Source organism: Crotalus tigris, unplaced genomic scaffold (genome assembly GCF_016545835.1).
Source record: "Crotalus tigris isolate CLP2741 ecotype Arizona unplaced genomic scaffold, ASM1654583v1 scf7180000017683.1919423, whole genome shotgun sequence".
Taxonomy (NCBI): Eukaryota; Metazoa; Chordata; class Lepidosauria; order Squamata; family Viperidae; genus Crotalus; species Crotalus tigris.
The window spans coordinates 176,402-198,447 of record NW_024096563.1 but is presented as its reverse complement, the minus strand read 5'-3'; the positions used below and the strand labels follow the sequence as shown (position 1 = coordinate 198,447).

The following is a 22,046-nucleotide window of genomic DNA, read 5'->3' as shown; positions in this document are numbered from 1 at the left end:
TCGGCACAGAGGGAGGGGGGGGCGTCCTTCCCGCGTCGCAGCGTGGACCCTTCCTCGCGATCTGCAGCGACCCCCTGGCATTGCAAGAGGTGGGAAGTGGAGGGAGGGGGGAAGGCTTCTTCCTCGGAGGACAGGCTGACCTGTCAAGGCTGTTGTGCAAGGGAGGGAGGGAGGGGGGGAGACCCGCCCGGACGGCACGTCGAGCCGGGGCGAGGAGGAGGAGGAGGAGGAGGAAGAGCGGGCGCGGCTTGCCCCTGACGAGCCCCCGCGGAGAGCGCAAACTTCTGGCCGTTGTCTGGCCGCGGGGTTTCCATTGGCTGGGCGCGCCCGGGTCCCGGCTCCTCCTCTCCCCCCCCCTCCGTGGGCGCCTTCCTCCTCCTCCTCCTCCTCCTCCTCCCCCTCCCTTGACTCGCGAATTGCGATTGCGGGGAGGGACGGGCGAGAGAAGAGGAGCGGCCGCGCCAGCGCCGCCACTCCGGATCAAGCTGGCGGGACTTGCCGGGCGCACGGAGAGCGGAGCCTGCTGCTGCTGCTGTTGCTGCTGCTGCTGAACCGGAGCGCCAGACCCTGGTGGAAAGCGGAGCGACTCCGGATCGAGGGCCAGACGGAGCTCGGACTCGGGAAGGAAGGAAGGAAGGAAGGAAAGAAAGAAAGAAAGAAAGAAAGAAAGAAAGAAAGAAAGAAAGAAAGAAAGAAAGAAGGAGGAACGGAAGGAGAAAAGGGAAGGGAGGGAGGCCTGAAGGAAGAAAGGAGAAAGGGGAAGAAGGAAGGAAGGAAGGAAGGAAGGAAGGAAGGAAGGAAGGAAGGAAGGAAGGAAAGGGGCGAGCGCCCCCGAGACCCCCTCCCCAAAGACCGGCGCGCCGCCTTTGCAAACTCTCCACCCGGGCGCCGAAGCTCCGTCCGGGAAGAAGATGCGGCGGCGGCGAGGGCTGCGGGAGCCGGAGGTGAGAGGAGAGAAGGGAGGAGGAGGGGGGGGCACTACACTTCCCATCGGGCGCAGCCGGGCTGCCTCCACCGGGTGGTGGTGGTGATGATGGTGGTGGTGGTGGGGCTCCCGCTAAGAAAGGCTGTCGGGCATCATCCGGGGCGCCTGGAAGGCTTCGCACGTGACGGGCAAGGAGGGAAGAAAGTGAGAGGCGTGTTTACGCGGAAGTCAGGCTTGCGGGGTGTCGTTCCCCCCCCCAATCCCGGCCAGTGGAAAACCTGGGATCTATTATTGTTATGGTTGTTATTAATCGCGGTTCTGATTTGCTGCTTCGGAGAGCCGGGGAAACTTCAGGCAAACTCTCCAGTGGCATTCCTACTCTGGAGTAAATTTGCAGAGGTTGCGCCCTCCCCATCCCGGCCAACGCACCCCCCCTCCCTGTCCCCCCCCATCCGCCAGCTCGGTTGGACTTCGGTTCCCATCCTCCCCTGCCCGTGCCTCTACTTGGTGGGGAAGGAGGTGTGCGCTGCCCAGGCCTGTGTCGAAAGAGACGGGGCTTGATATGCTCTCTGGTTGCATCATGTTCTTGGAGTGGGGGGGGGGCAGGTATCCAAGAACATCCAGGTGTTCTTTCTTCGGGGGGGGGTCGTTGGGTGGTGGCTGGCACCCAGTGTCTTTTCCCAGATAAACATGTTTTTTTTTTAAAAAAAGAAGGGGGGGGAATCCTGTTTATTTTATGAATGGTGGGATTGGAAGGCAGCCAAAGGACTGAAGAGTTTTTTCTTTTTTGGGGGGGGGTGTTGTACACCCAGAAATATGTTCTCCAGCTGCCCCCTTCCTCCTCCACGTCGGGCACGACTGCCCGCCTTTAAACCTAGATCTCTTGAAAGGAGGTGGCGAGATAGGGAGTGCCAAAGAAAGAAGAAGAAGAAGAAAAGGTTTTATCTTCCAGAATCCAGCTATGCTCAAATTGGATGCCAACCTCTCTGGCTTGCAAAGCACTTTGTACATGTTCGCAGAAGCCCTGTTAAAAGTCAGCCTTGCTTGTTTTTTTTTTTTTCCCCAACAAAAATGGTAACACCAAGTTTCTGAAGTAACCAGAAAAACAAAACAACAAAACCAGGGGAGCTTTTTGAAGCAAACTGAATTCATGTTATGCCATTTATGTCGCTGGGTGTGCTTGTCTGTTTGTGACACAGAAGCTGTTTATCTCCTGCCTTTGACAAACTGTTTAAATGAGTTGTTTGAGATTTCCTTTTTTTTTTCATGCATTCCCTGAGATCATTTGTTACGGGTTGGAGGGCTACAAAAAAAGGGGCCTTGAGCCATTTAGGGATTGCTGGCGGTGGGGATGTGTACATGTGTGTATTTGCACACGCACGAAAGCATGCTTAGGGCTTCTCTGCCTATGCATGGCCTGCCATGCTTTTAAAAGCAGACATTTTGCCTCCTGGAGAGATGTGGGCAGTGGTTTAGCTGTGAAAGCAAATGTTTGCGGTAACTATAGTGCTTGGGTACACAAAGGTGTTGTGTGTGCGTGGAGGCTGTAGGAAATGCCACTGCTGCGAGTTAGTGAGTGCCGATTGGATGGCTGGCACATGTTTGGTGCTGATTGGTTTGAGTTGCTCTGAAAAACCCAATCCTATAAAGCAGGGGTGTCCAACGGGGCAACTTTAAGACTTGTGGATCTCAACTCCCAGAGTTCCCCAGCCCCGGAATTCTGAAAGTCGAAGTCCACAAGTCTTAAAGTTGCCAGGGTTAGACACGTCTGCTGTTAAAGAGTCAAGAAACGTGGCTTGTTGTCATCCTTCCAATCCCAGTTGTTCAGGTTGCATCTGTTTTTTTCTTTTTAATGCATCTGGGACGTGTGTCCATGGGCTACCTTGTGCCTATTTTCTTATGAGTAGACCTGCCTGGGACCTTAGTAGAGTAATATTTAGAGTCTGGGGGAAAAATAGCCAGGAGAAATATTTTGGGGATGAAAATTGGTCCTGTCTTCCCGTTAAGACTCTGATGGCATTTTTAGCACCCCTATTTAAGTTGGGAGGAGATGGCAAAAGATACATATTTGCTCCTTGCTGTTTGTTTATTTGTTTATGTTTTTGTTTGAGTCCTTTGCGGGTCTGTGATTTTTATATATAGAATACAAGCCACGCACAACGCGTATGTGCGAAACTTTAAGATCTGCCTAGAAAACCCGTCAAAAGAAAAAAAAAACCCCAATGTGCAAAGAAGTAACATTTCTACATACTCAGATTTGAGTGAATATATGATATATTAAGTGATTTTTAGCTGCAAGGATCTCCAGGTTTTATGCAATGCGCAGGCCTCGTTTCCTGTTGAAAGAGGAGAAAAAAAAATGGAGAGAAAACAGGAATCAGCTCATTTGGTTTAAGTGCAGGGACAAAAATTAGCATCAGCAATATCTCCATGGTCAAAATTTCATCAAAACCGAGACAATTCCAACAGGGCTGTGTTTATGACCGTTGCCGAGTCCTGAGGCCACAAGTGACTTGTCATTTGCGACCTTTCCCCAGCTGGCTTTTGACAAGCAAAGTTAATAGGAGAAACCTAGATTTGCTTAATGATGCGCGATTCCCTTAACAATTGCAGAGATTCGTTTAACAACCGTGGTCATAATATCAAGGGCGGCTCACTTAGCAACAGAAATTTGGGTCCCCCAGTTGTTTCGTAAGTTGAGGACTACCTGCCTTGAAATTAAACAAGGAAGGATTTGTAGAGCAAGGAACAGCAGCCACCCACACGGTTTCCATTTGTATTTTCCCAGGATCTTCTAGTACTAGGTCAGCAAAACCAGATTTGAAAACTCCCAAAGTCTTAAGATGTCAAAGTCATAAATTCCTTGCAAGAGACCTCTGGAAAGTGAGGCAATGTTTTGTTTTTTTTAAAAAAGATTGAACACAAGGCATCCTCAACATGTCAGAATGTGGGAGTCTGCCTTTGCCAACATTAATCTCTCCCAGGAATGTATTTTTGGGGAATATTTTCCTTCTATGTGTACGATAAATTTAAATTAAGGATCAGCCGAGAAAGACTAGACAGACAGCAATAGTGCCATTTTTATAAAAAGGAAGTGGTGAGATCTACATAAATGAGAATATGACCTGTCAAAACCTACCAGAGGTAAAGGAAGACGTATAATATATCTTATGCTTAGGAAAAAAAAATATGTATAGGAAAGATAAAATGCCTATTTAAGAAAACATCTGGTTTAACTCCAGATAAGGAGACATCTGTTTTAACTACGACTCTGGAGACAACTGTTTTCACTCTAGATAAGGCAATGTTTGTTTGCAATAAGCTAATACATTCCTTTCTATGGATCATGACGGGCTAAATTTTTAATTTCAAAAAAAAAAAAAAGGGAGAGAGAGGAAGATACGCTACCTAAGAGAACAATTTAAAAATACATTAGGCGTGACTAACACTCCAGAGAATTGAGGTCTCAGGGCAATTAGATGCTGCACTTTAAAAATGCCAACGAAGTTCCCATAAGTTACCTAACAGCCACATGGGGAAATGAGAAGGAGAACCATGTGATAGCCATATTCAGAATTTGATAGCTTCTTTTCGGACCAAGAAGAGGTTATACTAACAATCACAATAACCAGCATATTGTTAAGGATGAAAAAATGGTGGGTTTATGAGGGAAAACAAAAATCCAAGTTTATTATGTTTCCATCTGCTACTCGGTTACGAGTCGATTAAAATGAGCCGTAAAAGCAATAAAATACATTTAGCATATTGAAAAAGAGGTTCAATAACAGCTAAAGGTGAAATATTGCGTAAGTCACCAATTCTCAGCTAGGGCCCCAAGGATATTTTAGGGGGCCTGGGGTGAAAAATGCACATGGGGATGTTACTGCAGTGCCAGTGCGCCCCCAGAAATACAAAGTGTACTCTTTATTTATTTTATGTAATTATTTTTAATTGCATCGCACCTTTATTATTTTTACAAATAATTCAAGGCGGAAAACATATCCAATATACTTCCCTCCTATTTTCCCCACAACAACAACCCTTTGGGCTGGACTGGGCTGGGGGAGAGGGAATGAGAGAGAGAGAGAGAGAGAGAGAGAGAGAGAGAGAGAGAGAGAGAGAGATAGATTGGTTCAAAGTCACCCAGATGGGACTAGAACTCACTGTCTCCTAGTGATTGGTCCTGAGTTCCCCAGTCATCTTTCATAATTAAAGCAGGACTAGAACTCACATCTCCTGGTGCTTGGCCCAGAGTTTCCCAGTCGTCTTTCATAATTAAAGCAGGACTAGAACTCACCGTCTCTGAGGAATTGGCCCAAAGTGACCCAGCTAGCTTTCATGTCTCAGGCGGAACTAGAATTCACAGTCTCCCAGTTTCTAGCCTGATACCTTACCCAGTGAACCAAACTGGCTTTACATATGCTGTTTTGTTGACAATCGGGAACACACTAGTTGCTATCTGTATCCAGGACAGGGGGGAGAAAAATAAGGTGAGAAGGGGGCCAAAATAGGTGGTGTAAATAATGATGTTGGTTGTAAGCTGATACTAGTGTAAATGATGTTGGTTGTATCCTGATAGTCCTATAACAGCAGTTGTATCTTTTGATAATTTTTCCTGATTGCATGTAATGGAATATCTCTTACCGTTCATAGCCAGTTCTCTTTTCCAAGGATTTTTGAAATCTTTTTTGTAAGCTCTCTCTCTTCCCCCCCCCTCTCTCCTTCTCTTTTCCCCCTCTCTCCCACTCTGTTTCTCTCTCTCTCTCTCTCTCTCCTTCTCTCCTCCTCTCCTTCTCCCTCTCCCTCTTCCCCCTCTTCCCTCTCTCCCACTCCATCTCTCTGCCTCTCTCTCCCCTCTCCCGCTCCCTCTCTGTCTATTTCCCTCTCTATCTCTTTCTCTCCCGCTCCCTCTTCCTCTGCCCCCCTCTCCCCGTGTGTGTGTGTGTGTGTGTGTGTGTGTGTGTGTGTGTGTGTGTGTGTAAAATCACTTAGCAAACAGCATTGATCATAAGAGCTGGTTACAACATTCCTACTCTCCTAAAACCCGGTCAAGGCCATGCTGTTGGAAAGCCTTCACCATTGTGTTTTCTTTGACTCAACATTCCTGGCTCACTTTGGCACATGTAATGGTGACCTGTTTTGGGACTGGCAAACATCCTGGAAAGACAGCCACGAATCACATCTATATTTTGCCCCAGAGATTGTCTGGGACAAATTATCCATGAAAAGAACTATGTGGTCCTTGTCCCAGAAGGGCTTTTTCAAAAGGCAACTGGACTTTCCTTGAAAACATTTCGCTTCTCATGCAAGAGGCTTCTTCAGTTCTTCACTGAACCGAAGAATTCTCTTGGATGAGAAGCGAAACGTCAAGGAAAAAGACAGGAAGTCCAGTTGTCTTTTGAAAAAGCACCTTTGGGACAACTGTGACCTGGATGACTGACTGTCTCCACGGACATGTGGGGTCCCTGGTGCTGTTTGAGTTTGTTTGTTTGCTTGCAGACATTTCATGACCCAACTAGGGAACATCATCAATGCTAGAAGGGAGTGAACTTTGCTCTCTTGTTTATATACAGGTGGTTTGCTCTGCCGGTGTTGGTGGGAGCGTTCTTGGTATTCAAAAGCCGAGAGCAAAGTTTGTAAGGACTTAGGTAGAGCCCAACGTAATGAGAATAGTTTATGACCATGTTCTGCAACTTTAAAATGTGTAGATTTCAACTCCCAGAATTCCCCAGCCAACATGCTCTATGGCTGGACAGCTTTCTGTTTTCCCTATAAGTAGCAGCTCTGACTTGTGTGTGAATCTGGGCCAGATTGTGACCTAAAAAGGTGTTTAACCCTTCCCTCGCTGCTCAGGCAGAATATCTGACCTTCCAGATGTTGCCACACTACACTTCTCAGCAATCCCAACCCGCATCGCCAATAGTGAGGGATCTTGGGAATTGTAGTTCATTAGCTTCTCAATCTTTCCCATCCCTGGGGCAAGGAAGGAGCTGGAGACATCTAAAAACACAGCCAGGCGATCTCTATAACTTCATTCAGCAGGAATAAATCTATTTATGGAGGTATAGATAGCAAACTAGAAAGAGTCCAGAGAAGAGCAACAAAGATGATTAGGGGACTGGAGGCTAAAACATACAAGGAACGGTTGAATGGAATTGGGTATATCTAGTTTAATGAAGAGAATGACCAGGGGGGACATGATAGCAGTCTTCCAGTATCTCAGGAGCTGCCCCAAAGAAGAGGGAGTCAAGCTATTCTCCAAAGCGCCTGAAGGCAGGACAAGGAGCAACAGATGGAAACTAACCAAGGAGAGAAGCTACCTGGAACTAAGGAGAAACTTCCTGACAGGTAAAACAATTAACCACTGGAACAACCTGCCTCCAGAAGCGGTGAATGCTCCAACACTGGAAGTTTTTAAGAACAGACTGGACAGCCATTTGTCTGAAATGGTATAGGGTCTGAAATGGTATAGGGTACCACCAATGGTACATTGGCACCTGGCAGGTGGTACGCGACCATCCTAGAAAAGGGGTAGCGGGGGAAGGGAATGAGCTGAACCAGTGGCAGCACTGCACAAGCCTAAGTGAGAGATGGCTGGAGCTGCAGGACTGTCAGGGCTCAGTGGAAGCTCCAGGATCAGCATCAGGTGGAGCTCGGCCTGATCCTGGTGCTTCTGCTGAGCCCAGAAGAAGCGCCGTTCAGCTGGAATGTTGCAGCCTCTCCAGGGTCTTGTGATTTACATTCAGATGCTTGGCAACTGATTCATATTTATGACGGTCAGAGTGTCCCAGGGTCAGGTGAAGTGACCAAAACCTGCTGCAACCACCCCTCAGACGGGGGGGGGGATAAAAACCAAACAAACACCCCTCCATCCCACCCCCACTGCTAATCCTCAACAGAAATGCTCACAACAACAGAAACCTCGGATAGGAGGAAGAGCACCGCCGGGTGGGCAGGCAGGTGTCTTGCTCGGCTGTGGCTTGGGGGGCACTTTTTTCAGTGCCATTGTAACTTCGAATAGTCATTAAGTGAACTGTCGTAAGTCGAGGACTACCTGTACTTCATCACTTTTTTCCTTTTTTTTTTTGTCATCAAGTTTTTGACACTTGCTAGGCGACTGGTGGTACTCGGATATTGCCATATACTAAAAGTGGTACAATGGGTGAAAAGGTTGAAAAGGCCTGGACTAGATGACCTCCAAGGTCCCTTCCAACTTTATTATTATTATTATTATTATTATTATTATTATTATTATTATTATTATTATTATTATTATTACTACTACTGCTATTACTACTACTACTACTACTATTATTATCTCCCTTCCTGTTAGGCTCAGGCCAGGAATCCAGGCAGGATTTCCTGGGAGATCTTGGGGTGAGATGGTAGAAGGACACATTTGCAGAGATCCAGCCTAACTTTTCGTGGCTCAGCGGACATGCTCCTTGGTAACACATGACTCATAACCTCTTCTCTCCCTTTCTACTGACTTGGCAGTTTCTAAGAAGCCAAGAAACCAAAAATAACTTCATTACTAATCATTCTGAAGACTTTCCAAGAAGTCCCGTGCTGAGCTGGGGGGTGGGTGGGACTGTTTCTTTTGGTTAGACTCTGTACGGATTTTCTGATTTCTTACGTTAAGGCACGCCACCGTGTAGCGGGGAACGCTGTGAGGACGGTTAATTTTGGCCATAAAGATAGTCCTCCACTTACAACAGTTCACTTAGTGACCGTTTGAAGGTACAACGGCACTGACAAAAGTGACTTATGACCGTTTTCCACACTTAACGCCCTTTGCAGCCTCCCCATGGTCCGGTGACCATCTTTGTTGCTCTTCTCTGCACTCTTTCCAGAGTCTCAACATCTTTTTTACATCGTGGTGACCAAAACTGGATGCAGTATTCCAAGTGTGGCCTCACCAAGGCCTTGTAAAGTGGTATTAACACTTCACGTGATCTTGATTCTATCCCTCTGTTAATGCAACCCAGCACTGAGTTGGCTTTTTTGGCAGCTGCAGCACACGGCTGGCTCATAATAGAATAGAATAGAACAGAATAGAATAAGTGAAGAATGGAATGGAATGGAACGGAACGGAATGGAATGGAATAGAATAGATCAAAATTAGAATGCTTGGCAACTGACTTGTACTTATGACGGTTGGGTCACGTGATCCCCTTTTGTCACTTTCCGACAAACAAAGTCCAGGGGGGAAGCTGGATTCATTTAACAACCAGGTTACTAACTTAACAACTGCAGTGATTCGCGTAACAACTGCAGCAAGAAATGTCATAACATGGGACAACATTCGCTTAAATAACAAATATTTTGGATTCAATTGTGGTCGTACATTGAGGACTAGCTGTGCTTGGACCAATAGCCAGTAGAATCAAAGTGTTGTTCTGCCAAATCCCCCATGGATTGTAAGCTGCTCTCTGCTACTCTTCCCCTTTTATGTAATTCCCCCCCCACCCCCGAGGGAAACGGAAGGAGGGTTGAAACTGAGGAAATCCATATTGTGCTATCTGTTTTAGCCATCTGGATGGAAGACCACCAGGAAACTCCCATTTCCTGTAGGCTACTCAGAGAATGTTTTTAAAAAATAAAATCTTTTTTTTTTGGAGAAAATTTTATTGTTTTCTAATTTTACATTTAAATATTTGAAAAGCAACGTGGCGGCTGAGTTGGTCAATAATTCAGTAACAGATAATTTTAGTACAGATCTCAAACTATTACATTAAATATTTCCCCTCTTTTCCCCTGGGTATTTACTGTCTCATATTTAAATTAATACAATTCTTATTCTATTGATTACATAAAAATAACTTTCTTACCTTTATCAATAATTTTTGTTTATACATATCCTAGTTGTTTTAACATTCAACCTTTTTAGACAATCAATGTCCTGGTTCATTTTCCCCGATTTTTAGTTTCCCATTAATATTTAAATTTAACGTTTAATATTTATATTTCCAAATTTTAAATAACCCCAATTCCCTTTATCACAATTCATCACAAGATCTAATGTTCAGGATACACGACTTACCTATGTGAATTCTCACCATCTTACATCAACCAATTAATAATACAATATCATATTCTTATTTTCTGGTAATTTCCAAACATCTTAAATTTAGTAACCAAAATTTCTCTTGTTTCAACATTTAATACTTACACATGGTGAATGCTTTGGTATTCTTGCCAAGAAAACTGGGTGGAGTCTATCCAAGCATCACCCAAAGTTGAGCATTGTTCCAAGGACGAACATTATCCTTTCCTCCAGTGCTTTGGACTTCAATTCCCATCTGCCTCAGCCAGAGTGGCTGAGGGATTTTGGATTACCTTGCTTGTGTTGTATGCAGTCTGGGACAGGGGTGTCAAACTCAATTTCATTGAGGGCCGCATCAGCATTGCGGTTGCCCTTGGGGAGGCGGGTGTGTGTGGCCAAGGTGGGTGTGGATGGAGTGGGTGTGGCCTACTGGGTGGGCCAGCTCTTCATCGTTTGCGTCAAGGGTGCCTGTGGGGGCCTGGGCAGGAGTGGGACAGATCTGAGGGTCTCTGGCAGAAGGGGGTGGGACCAGGGGCAAGAGCCAAGGCATGGTCCATTTCTTCATTCCTCACAAAGGGTGACACCTCCCCAGCATGCACCCAGGGGGGGGGTGACGCGGCAGGGGCTGGTTCCTCGCTGTTTCTAGACGGCCTTGTGGAGCTAAGACTGAATGCGTTTCAGCATAGATGGCCACCACAAAATTGTACATTGGCTCCTGGCTGGCCTAGGCCAGGGCCAAGGCAGCGGGGGCCGTTCCCTCACTGTTTCCAGGATGGCTTCATGGGCCACGTGAAACCACTTCGCGGGCCGCGTCTGGCCCCCAGGCCTTGTGTTTGACATGTCTGGTCTGGGAGATTGGAAAATAAATTCTCCCTTGCTTTTGGGGTGGTGGCCAGGAGCCCAAAAGGCAATCCTGTGTATGCATGTGTTTGCAGGTATTGTAACATTGAAAAATGGGCCGTAAGTAGCTTTTAGGAGTCTGTCATAAGTTCAAAGAGGGAAAAAAAGTGAAAACAAAGTATGATATTGAATGAAGGCGAATATATGTGTCCCAGGATAATGTTGCAGGAGCCAGTCTGGATCAGTCACCAGGACCAGAGGTTTAGCCCATCCTCAGGCAACTACTCTCTCACCAGAATGTACACTTTGGGCTACTCTATGCCTAATATTTATGTGGTGCCTGGTTGCAGGCACCACGTTGTAATGAACAAGGACATATATTCAGTTTCTCAGCTACTAAGATTGTTGGCTGATAGGTACAAAAACAGCCAGGGAAATGATTGAAGCTTGGGAAACGGTGGCCTCATCAATCAATAAGAGTACACCAGCTTATCAGGTACTTAGGAGCTAAGGACTTGGCAGCATAAGCCAATGACGTAACAGCCGGCCCCATCAATACCTAAAAGCCACACACACAATCAGGCACTGCATAAATACTATGTATAGAATAGCTCAAACCACACACTGTGGCAGAGAGAAGCCCCCTGAGGATGAGCTCCAGCAGGAGTCCCAAAGCATGGAAGACGAAACTTCTAGTCCTGGTGACCCACCCAGATTGGATCCTGCAAAGTATGAGATATTTTTATAACAATTAACTGGGGAAGTTGTGAAGGCTGATTTTTTCCCCCCTTTGTCTTGTGTTTCAGAACAACCCAAGTGACTGCTCCGTTTCCTAGCCCAGCCCGTTCGCCAGAAAGCATCTACCAATGGCGGAGAAGCGGGTCCTGGAGGCAGTGAGCGCCATGAGTTACAGCAAGCTCCCTCGACTGGAGATGGACCCAACCCACGTCCTCCCAATGGGTTTCTGCCGGTCGAGCAGGCTGCCCGACCTCCCCACGAATGACCATTACAGTTACAAAGGCTCCTACTTTACTTTCCCACTCCAGTGCCACGAAGCGCCCAAAACTTTATCTCACTGGTCGGCTGCTGAGACCTACAGCCATTGCCCGGAAGGTGCGCCCGGCCAGTCTCCAAGGACAGAGAAAGCTAACTACCAGCCCGAAATGGAAAGTTTAAAATCGCGTCAGAGACTTCTAAGTTCTGAGAAGGTCAACGAATGTATCAACCGAGAGCAGTGGGCCAGCTATGTGGGTCACACAGGGGTGATCCAGCAAGGTTGGATTCAGGGATACCCAACCCAGCAGCTCTCTCCAGCTCCTGCAGCTTGCTCCACTTTGGCAGCCCCCAAACCGGTTTACCGAAGCCACCCATACGGGGCAGAATCGGGCTACTCCCCCAAAGGGGCTCTGACCTTCCGAATGCAGATGGAGAACTTCTCCAAGCGTCTGGAATGGTCTTCCCCGTCCTCGGTTTTGCCCACTGGTGCCGAGAGTCGCGGTTACAGCACAGGGGGGTCCAAGAAAACCTCGATGGCGGAGAATGGCATGGTACAGTTTCAGAAAAGGTCCAAAGAGGGCGCTGTTCACTCGGCTGCCTTCTTGCCTTACCATAAGACATTGGAGAAATGCCAGGGGGCACAGAATGGTTCTTCCTTGGATTCCAGCTATCCCTCTGTAAGTCAGAAAAGCATCTCTGAGTCCCCAGCAGATAGCAATTCCAGCAAACACATGTGGTCCAGGCTGCCACCACCACCACCACCTCCTCCTCCTCCTTCCAGCTTGCTGGTGAGTCCCCAGGACCTGGCATACCAGGAGCGATCACCCCCATGCTACCCTCTGGGATCGTATCCCCTCACTTCTCATGAACAAATGTTGTTGTATCACCAGAGCTACGTGCAAGCCGAAAAAACAAACTCGGTTTTTGCTTTGGCGGCCTGCAAAGGTTTTGGGTCTCCAAGCCGTGAAGATGGCCAACTGGTCCCCGGGTCATATTTTCAGCAAACCTCTCGCAGCTATTATCCTGGCCATCTGGAGAGCTACCTTTACCAGGCTGTGGGCCCGCCTCCAATGGCCCCCTTTGAAGAGCTTCGCTCTTCAAGAGAACATGAGCACCCACAGAACTCAACGATCAAGATGGACTGTGCCCCAAAGACTCCTGTTTCGGCTCCTCCGGCTTGTAGTCCTTGGCGCAGCCGAGGTGATCTCCCAGACTGGTGTGAAAGTAGCCGTGTTCCAAGAGAAGCCAGCACAAATTCTTCTGGTCTACAAGCTTTCCCTTCCATTCATCAAGTAGACCGGCTGTCTCATTGTTACGACAGGGTTGGAAAGATGGAGGGAAATGGTTGCAAGAAGGATCTTTGCCCACCAGAAAAGCTGAATGAGAAAGAGGAGGAATCTTCTGAGAAACATCACAAGGTCTCCTTAACTTATGAATCTAGGAAGAGGAGCATCACCACTCACAAAAATGAATTGGGAGGCTGCATAATTATTTCTGATAGTCCCATTATCTCCCACCATCCCTACTCCAAACCATCCCTGCCCAAAAATGTTCTGAAGGCTCCCAACATCCAATCTATACCTCATGTACATTGGTCCCCAGAGCGTCAACCAAAGGGACTCCATGAACAGCATGAGGGTCCCTCAACTTCTTCTCCTCCTATGCCTGTTATCAACAATGTCTTCAGCTTAGCTCCATACCAAGCATACTTAGAAGGTTCTACCGATTTGGTGGAACTGGACGTCACTAAAAGTTGTCAAGCTGAGGAGTTGCCTCCGAAAAGCAGAGACAAGAGTGTGGAAAATGGATTTGTGCCTTGGACAGGCTCTAAAAGATCGATTGAAGAATCTAAGGTGGATCTGCCTAGGGAGGAAGGAAGCACTTGCAATACAATAACGAAAGTTGGAGATGCTGACTTGAATAAAAATAATCTCCCAATAGGACAAGGAGTTGGAGATTATGCTGAGCCTTGGCAAAGCTTCAAGGTCAAGCTTTTGAATCCAACTGATCTTGGGTCTTGCCAAACAGCCCCTGCCAATCGTTCCAATGGTAGAGTTGAGAGACTTACTCATGAAGACCATGTGTTGGACCTCAGCTTTAAAACGGAAGACTTGGCAGAGAGACTTGATCTTCAGCAGCTGCCCAAGAAAGTTGAGGCTCCAGACAATGGAGATCCAAAGATCAAAAGTCAAGAAGTGAAGGAAAAAGCAGCCAACAGCCAGGGCTCTGTCTCCCATGCAAAAGGAGAGGCCTTGGTGCTGCCCGCCAACGGTGATTCTAGAAGTAATAGACATTTTCATAGCTCTGCAGCGTTTCTGTTCAAGAAATTCAAAATCCTAAAAGCACATGCAGCTGAAGCTGCCTCTGGGGTCAAGAATGTCTCTCTCCCAAAAAATTCTGGCTCACAGGTTACTCAGCAAAATAACTCCTTGGTTGGGTCCAGCCTTCCCCAGACTGTGACTCCATCCAAAACTCTGATCTTGCAGATCCAATGCTTGAATGCTAAACTGCCCAATGCTTCAACATCCTTGCCTCCCAGTGCCCCTCCTGGCTCTCCTGCCCTTAGAGAGACCCAGGTTCTGGATCCCACCACTGAAAAACGTCTTGGCCAGCAGAAATCACCCAGGCAGTATTTCACTGCGTTGCATACCTCTGTCTGCACTATAATTTCTAGTTCGGTGTCTACCTGCTCCCCTGACAAACTCAAGGAATGGTTGGAGATGTCTGAGTCCACTGTGGAACTGCAAGAGAAGACCATCAGTTGCACCAAGCCCAAAAATGGTTCAAAGATCTCTGAAGGACCCAAGCTCTCCAAGGGCAAAGAGATCTGGCTGGCCTTTAACGATGTAGAGGCGCTCCTCAAGAAGTTGCAATCTCAACTGGAGATATTTGCGCTGTATAATAACTGTCCTTTTCCTCATGTGATGCGAGCTGGCGCCACTTTCATCCCTATTCACGTGGTGAAGGAGGAACTCTTCCCCAATCTTTCTGGTGTGTCGGTTGACCACGTCTTGCAGGACCACAAGGTGGAACTGCGTCCTACCACCTTGTCTGAAGAGAAGGCACTGAGGGACTTGGACCTTAAGAGCTGTACTTCTCGGATGTTGAAGCTGCTGGCTTTGAAACAGCTGCCGGACATTTACCTGGACCTCTTGACCCTTCATTGGCACGAGTGTGTCAAGCAGCAGCTTGGTAAGGGCAGACAATTGGCCTTCTTTAGAAACGTAAGAATTGAACTGAATATATGTTTGCCTTATTCTCCTTTTTCTCTGTCTCGCAAAAAGGATGACTTTCTTGGGCTTTAGTCACTGCAATTTCCCACTTGCATGGACACAGCTTTGGTTGGTTTTCCCTATAGATGTGGGTAGAAAATTTACAGAGTGGTCAGGGTCAATGCCCAAGAGAGAATTCAGTGAACTCTGCAGAGATCGGTGGGATTCTGCTTTCTAAATGGGGAGAGGATCAGGAAAAGGGATCTTAAGAGAGTAGGCTGTGCTTAAACTCGAAAGGGGAGGATGCCCTGAGACTGTTGGCAAAGCAGGCATGGAATTGGCTGCCTGTATTATGGGCAAATGGCTCTGATGTACAGAGAGTCCCTGACTTATGACCATTTATTTAATGGATTCTCAAAGTTACGATGGTGCTGAAAAAAAGGGACTTACAAGTGATTCTCACATTTATGACCATTGCAGTGTCTGTATGTTCATGTGATCAAAGTTTGGGAGCTTGGCAACCAGCATATATTTACAATGGTTGCAGTGTTCTGGGGTCAGGTGATTACTACTTGCAGCCTTCCCAGGGGACTTCTGATGTGCAAAGTCAGTGAGCTGGATCCTCTTAATGACCATGGCAAAAATTAGGCATGACTCAATTAACAATCACAGAGCTTGGTGAGACAAGTTTCTGTTCCAATTGTGGTCATAAGTTGAGGACTACCTGTAATTCAGAGGTGAGGAACCTACTGAGACCTGTAACTTAGCAACATCTTTCTCCCCCCTCTGTTGCATCCCGATAGCAGCTGTTTGGCTGGAAACCCTGGGAGTTCTAGTCTTAGTTTAGCTGGAGGGTGCTACATTAGAAAAGCTGGCAGTAGACAGCATTGGGCAAGATGGAACATTAGATACTGTTGCACACAACACACGCACACCTATGCATACACGCTCACAGTCTCCCCTTCATTAGCTCTGACCAACTGTCCCCCCAGTCAGTGTCATTTCAGATGATTCTCGACACCTTTATTTTTTCCAGGTCCAAGTTCACAGGCGCGCCTGCACACCTCCAAGTAGGTATCCGTTCTTTGTGTGGGTGCATCTTGCTCATTGCTGCTGGGTTTAGTTTGAGTTGTGGAAGGCCTTTGGGCACAAGTTGAGGTGGTAGGCTTCTTGGCAGATAGCTGTGCTGTGCTGCTCGGGTGCTGCAATAGTATGTGGGAATGGCCTTGGGAGACAGGAGGAAGAGCTGCACACTAGACAATGGATATAGAAGAGGCAGATTGGCCCACTGAAGGAAGGGAGCCAGGCAAACAGCTCAAAAGAGACCCTCCCTAGTTTCTTAGACTGATAAGATGGGGGGGGGGAGATGTTCTTTCAGATTTGCAAGATAGACAGATGTTATCCCAGACAGGAAGCATCACCCAGGACGACTCGTTTTGTCTTTATTGTAAGGTTACATTAGTGGACTCTTAAATACTTCAATCTTGTAGACGAAACCAGTTGATGTAAGGGTATGTGGACATGACCTTGGCAGACAGGAGGAAGAGACACAGACAAGACAGTGGTCAGATAAGAGGCAGCTAGATCCGCAGAAGGAATGGAGCTGGGCTAACATCTCAAAAGGGACCCTCTCTCGTTTCTTACGACTCTAAAAATAAGGGGGAAGAAATGTTACTTTCAGACTTGCAAGATTCTGTTAAAATAACCTTACAATAAAGATAGAGCTAGCATTCCTAATGGTCCTTGCCTATCTCATCAGTCTTGCAACTGTACAGGACCCTTCCTTTTTTTTTTTTTTTTCACTTTTACTGTCCCCAAACTAAGGAGGTTCCCTTTTGAGTCACTTTCTCCACCCAGCTCCCTCCTTCACACTCAGATTTTGTTTATCAGACAGTTGTCTGGGCTGTGTCTGTTCATCCTGTTTCCCAAGGTCCTTCTCATATACCATTACAGATGCCTTTTGTGGGAAACACAAGGCCTTGGAGGTTGGCAATTATAGCTGGACAGGGCTGAAGGTGCTCCTGAAGGACATGTCAAATGGTGCACAATGCTTCTGCAAATCAAAGCCATGCCTGAGAGCATTTTATAAGCAAATAGTGGGGCTTTATTTTATCTTTTTTTGGTCCTTGACCTCCCTGGGTTAATAGACATCTGATGTCTTGATTAAGACAACCTTAGAGAATTTGGTGTCATGTGTTGAGATTATACTTTCCTTTTTTCTGGAATTCTGGAAATTGTAATTCCAACACATCTGGAGTTCTTGGTTTTGTTAAGACACAACTCTGGGATGACGAGATCTTTTGGGATGGGGACATAGCCCAAGAATCTTCTAATCCATCAAATGAAATGAATCAAGTATTAGAAGTTGTCCAGTGGGATCCATTCTCTCTTTAGAACAGAATCAGACTAGTTGGAGAACGGAGGAGATCTGTTGAACCTTTGGAAGAAGAGTTTAGGCTCAAAATTGTGGACAGCATATTTTGAATGAAGATGCTCATCCAGTTGATTGTTCTTGTGCTTTTCATTTTCCCAGGGGATCCTGCGAACTTGATCCCAAACAGTGATGTTGAGGCATTAGGAACAGATGCAACCACAGAGTCTCTTGACCAGGACTTTAGAGAGAAGAGTACCAAAGGCAAAACATGTGGATTGGCAGCTTGTTTTGGGACTACGTCCTCGCATTACAAGACTCCCCAACCAGAAGATAAAGAAACACTTACCGGATGTTCCTCACCTTCCCTCCAACATGGTTGTGTGCTAAAGGGCATGAAGGTGCTTCCTAAGGAAGACTCAGCCTTGGAGACCAAGGGACTCACTCTTTGCTCTGGTGCTAGGAGGCCATCCCATAAACAGCCAAGGACTCTTGAGCTTAAATTGACTGCTAAGGTTGCTAGGAGGACAACCAGGGCCTCCAAGATCCTTCACCTCCGAAAATCTGTGGTTCACATCCAATTCCAGAACGCTCTTCAGGACATTGAAGGACCTCAGGTTTTTGGTCCTTCAAGGAAGAGGAAGAAAGTCCCACCACCGCTCCTCCTAAAGCATTTCAAGCGGCGGACATGCAGTCGTGTCAAGGTTTCTTCCGTGGCCTCTGAGTATCCAGAACTTGTTGGCAAGAGGATCAGGCACTTGTATGAGGAGAAGGACAAGACCGAGGCCTGGTATCAGGGCGTGGTGCTTCGCGTTCACAAACCCCACAAAAACCCCTTGAAGACGGTTTATGAGGTGAAATACGATAGTGAGCCAGAGTGGCAATATTACCTCGAGATTCTGCAGGATTATAAGAAAGGTTGGGTGGAGCTGGATGAATGAGTGGATGGGTGTTTGTGTGTGTGTCAAACTGAGAGGGGAGAGGGGCGATTTGATTCATCCGGCGGCCGGACTGGAACACAGCTGAACGTTATCAACAGGCTTCAAGATTAAACCTGTTTCCCTACATCTGGCGCAGCTTCATCACGACACACGTTGGCTTAAGGTGACTTGGACCTGATTCACAGAGTCATCTTGTGGTACTCAACACCTCAGGGCTCCCTCACGCTTCCAGAAACCACACACGGAGTACTTTTCAGGGTTTGTCTGAACAATGTTTTGAACCACAGCTGGGTTTACAAAATAACTTCCTATTGTCCCGACTGACACCAGAAGTGAAATATGAATCTCATTCTACATTTTACAGAACTTCTACATGGATGGGCCTCTCAGGACATCCCAAGAAATTTCCCTGGTGGGCCCATCCTCTGTCTGGAATTCTGGCTTGTTAACAGATGGTTGTGAGTTGGTCAAATTCCTAGAGTGTCTTAGAATGATGCTTGTCCAAGGGCATTATGGGAAAGCCATAATTGGCATTGCAAAGCAAAGTCGAGTCATGTCTGATTTTTACCACCTCTGTGCCATCATGGATAATGAGTCGCTGCAACTGTTAAGTCAATCCAGCTTCCCCAGTTGACTTTGCTGGCTGAGAAGGCTGGATTCACTTGGTGATGCTATGATTCGTTTAGTGCCGTGCTTGGCTTAACTGAGGCAAAGAAAGGTCATTTAACAAGCGCCTCGCTGAACTCAAGGATTACCTGCGTAGGCCTTTTTTAAAAATAAAAATTCAACTTGAGGGATTTTTTAGTCCTTAAGTCAGGGGTGGGCAGCCTCGGCTCTTTTATGACTCGTGGACTTCAACTCCCAGAATTCCCGAGTCAGCCATGCTGAGGGGAAAGGGAGAGGTTTCCAAGCTGAGCCATGCTGGCTCAGGAATTCTGGGAGTTGAAGTCCACCAGTCATGAAGGGGCCGAGGTTGCCTACCCCTGCCTTAAGTCCAACCCCCCCCCCACTTGATGAAATGCAGTTCAAAGAAAACAAACACTTTTGCCCGTATTTATAAAAAAAGAACTTGTATTTTTAAAACACGACATGACCAGCTTCTTACATTTAAACCGTGAAACAAACAAACAAACAAACAAACAAAAACCACACACACCTCTGTGCTTCAGTTTGACTTTTGAAGGGCTGTGCTATTTCCCCAACCAGAGGGGCATAAATATGGCACATTTTAGAAATGTGATTTATTTTGCCTTTATAAGGAATTGCTGCTGGTTTCAAGGGTGTGTTGACTTTCTTTTTCAGTTATTTTTTTTTTAAGACTTCCTGTTTAAGACTTTTTGTCCATGACTTTTGTAAAGGTAACTTTCAATACTGGGTAGCAGATTTTCAGTTTACATGACTTTTTTTTTGGAAGCTCCGAGTGCTTACCATGTCTTAAAAAGGAACGGGAAAGATAAAACCTGGATAGGTCAAGCTCCTTGGCAGCCCCTCAGCTCAAAAATAATAATAATAAAAAAGTTCATTTCTGAGAAATGAAGTGTGGAGAATTAAAAACGAAGGGCAGGGAAGAAGAAAAAAAAATGAAATATTTCTAAAAGCAGCCTGAGGTTACTTTCTAAAAAGCCGAAATGAGCTGGAGACAAGTTTTGGAAGATAGTTCTCTCTTGTTTGCACCGTTTTGAACATCAGGTGATGAAAGTGTCCATTCCACCAATTGTGGCCAAATTTACCAAGAGAATAGAATCGGTGCTAAGTTAGAACGTGAGAAGGCCTAATTTTCATTTTGAACGTAGAGACGGTGCAGTTTGGATCCTTTCTGCTCCGAGGATGTTGTGTCTTTCTACCTGCTTGTTTCAAAGTTGTGTGTGTCTCTCTTGAGCACGCAAGTCAGATAGGGATGGGGTGAGGAGCCCGCCGGTCCTTCCCTTTCTCACCCCCCTCCTTCCAGCTGAGAAAGCAAAATTAAGACAAATTGTACGGTGCTGCCAAAGAGAAATAAATGCATAATATGTGTAAATGCTGTACATAAACCGGGAGCCTATTTTTTTGCCTTTTTATTTAATTTTTTGTTTTGTTTCTTTTGGTCAGGATGCAGTTTTTAAGAGGTGCTTCATTAAAATTAAGACCGCTGTTTTTGGAAGTGGCGACTTTGTGACTTCTCTTCCTGTCTCCGTCCACTGTTCTCTCGGAAGCAAAGCTCAGTGGTCAAGGGCCGGTCGGTTTGAAAAACCTGTCAAAGGTGCTACGAAAATAGAGAGAAAGGTTTCTGGGTCCTCTTGTGGGTAATGTCTCCATCTTCTGACCTTTGGAAATTAAAATGCTCCTTCAGCAGGTCCTCCTGAATTCACAGAAGTGGCATCCAGCCACTCCCTCTGAAAAAAGGCTACCTCTGAATTGTTCAAGGAAACAAAGCTAATGGTAATCATTTGATTCCTTTATTTATAGCCTGCCTTGATTTGTTTTTTATAAACAACTCGAGGTGGGTGAACATACTTAATATTCCTTCCTCCTCCTATTTTTCCTCACAACAATCCTGTGAGGTTGGTTGGACTGAGAGAGAGAGAGTGACTGGCCCAAAGTCACCCAGCTGGCTTTCGTGCCTCAGGTGGGACTACAACTCGCCGTCTCCTGGTGATTGGCCCAAAGTCACCCAGCCAGCTTTCATGCCTAAGGCAGGACTAGAACTCACAGTCTCCTGGTGATTAGTCCAAAGTCACCTAACTGGCTTTCATACCTAAGGCAGGACTAGAACTCACCGTCTCCTGGTGATAGGTCCAAAGTCACCCAACTGGCTTTCATATCTAAGGCAGGACTAGAACTCACCGTCTCCTGGTGATTGGCCCAAAGTCACCCAGCCAGTTTTCATGCTAAGGTGGGACTAGAGCTCACCATCTTCTGGTGATTGGCCCAAAGTCACCCAGTCAGTTTTCATGCCTAAGGCAGGACTAGAACTCATGAGTCTCCTGCTTTCTAATGCCTTAACCACTATATTATACTGGCCCTACTGCTAAAACTGCTAGAAATGTTTTAACAGTGGAACAAGCTTCCTTGAAGGATGTTCTCATCTTGGCTGGAGGTCTTTAAATGGGACCTTGTAGCGTCTATTTCTGCATTGGACAAGGGGGTAGGACTCTGTGACATCCAAGGTCTCTTCCAATCTATAACGTATGGACTAAATTGACCTTTGATAAGTATTGTTATCATCACTTCTTGTGTTCCTTATTGATGGATGGATGGGTAGATGGACACAGGAAGAGATGGCTAACCAGCCAGTTCGGTCTAGAAGTGAAGGCACCATGCTAGAAATCAGGAGTTCCAGTCTCTTCTTAGGCATGAACATTGGCTGGGTGACTGGGCCAATCATCAGGACACTGTGCGTTCTAGTCCCACTTTAGCCATGAAACCAGCTGGGTGATTTGGGGCCAATCACCAGGCGACAGTGAGTTCTAGTCCTGCCTTAGAAGGAAAGCTGGCTGGGTGGCTGGACCAGTCCCTCTTTCTCTCTGCCCAACCTCACAAGGTTATTGTGATGAGAACAGAAGGAGGAAGAAGTATTAGGTATGTTTATAAAAGTAACAAAACATAATAAAGGTGGGATATGAATAAATAAATCATAAAATATTTACCAAATGCCTCCAAAGAGTAGCTATGTTGGCCTGTTGAGCCCGTGACAGCTTTAAACACTTAATGGTGGGTTGCAGGCCACATCTTCATA

General features: G+C 46.4%; 1 protein-coding gene across 2 annotated transcripts; it reads left to right on the top strand.

Moving 5' to 3' along the window:
- Window positions 1–306: 306 nt before the first annotated feature.
- CUNH15orf39 (chromosome unknown C15orf39 homolog) lies at window positions 307–20,471 on the top strand. Of its 2 annotated transcripts, XM_039337507.1 has the most exons (4): window positions 308–944; window positions 11,618–14,999; window positions 16,056–16,089; window positions 17,553–17,722. In XM_039337507.1, exons 2-4 carry the CDS (start codon window positions 11,678–11,680, stop codon window positions 17,581–17,583), a joined length of 3,387 nt encoding a protein of 1,128 aa, XP_039193441.1. In that variant the 5' UTR covers window positions 308–944; window positions 11,618–11,677; the 3' UTR covers window positions 17,584–17,722. The 2 variants fall into 2 exon arrangements, with proteins under 2 accessions (XP_039193440.1, XP_039193441.1); XM_039337506.1 differs by lacking the exon at window positions 16,056–16,089 and having other exon boundaries at window positions 307–944; window positions 17,553–20,471.
- The last annotated feature ends 1,575 nt before the right edge of the window (window positions 20,472–22,046 follow it).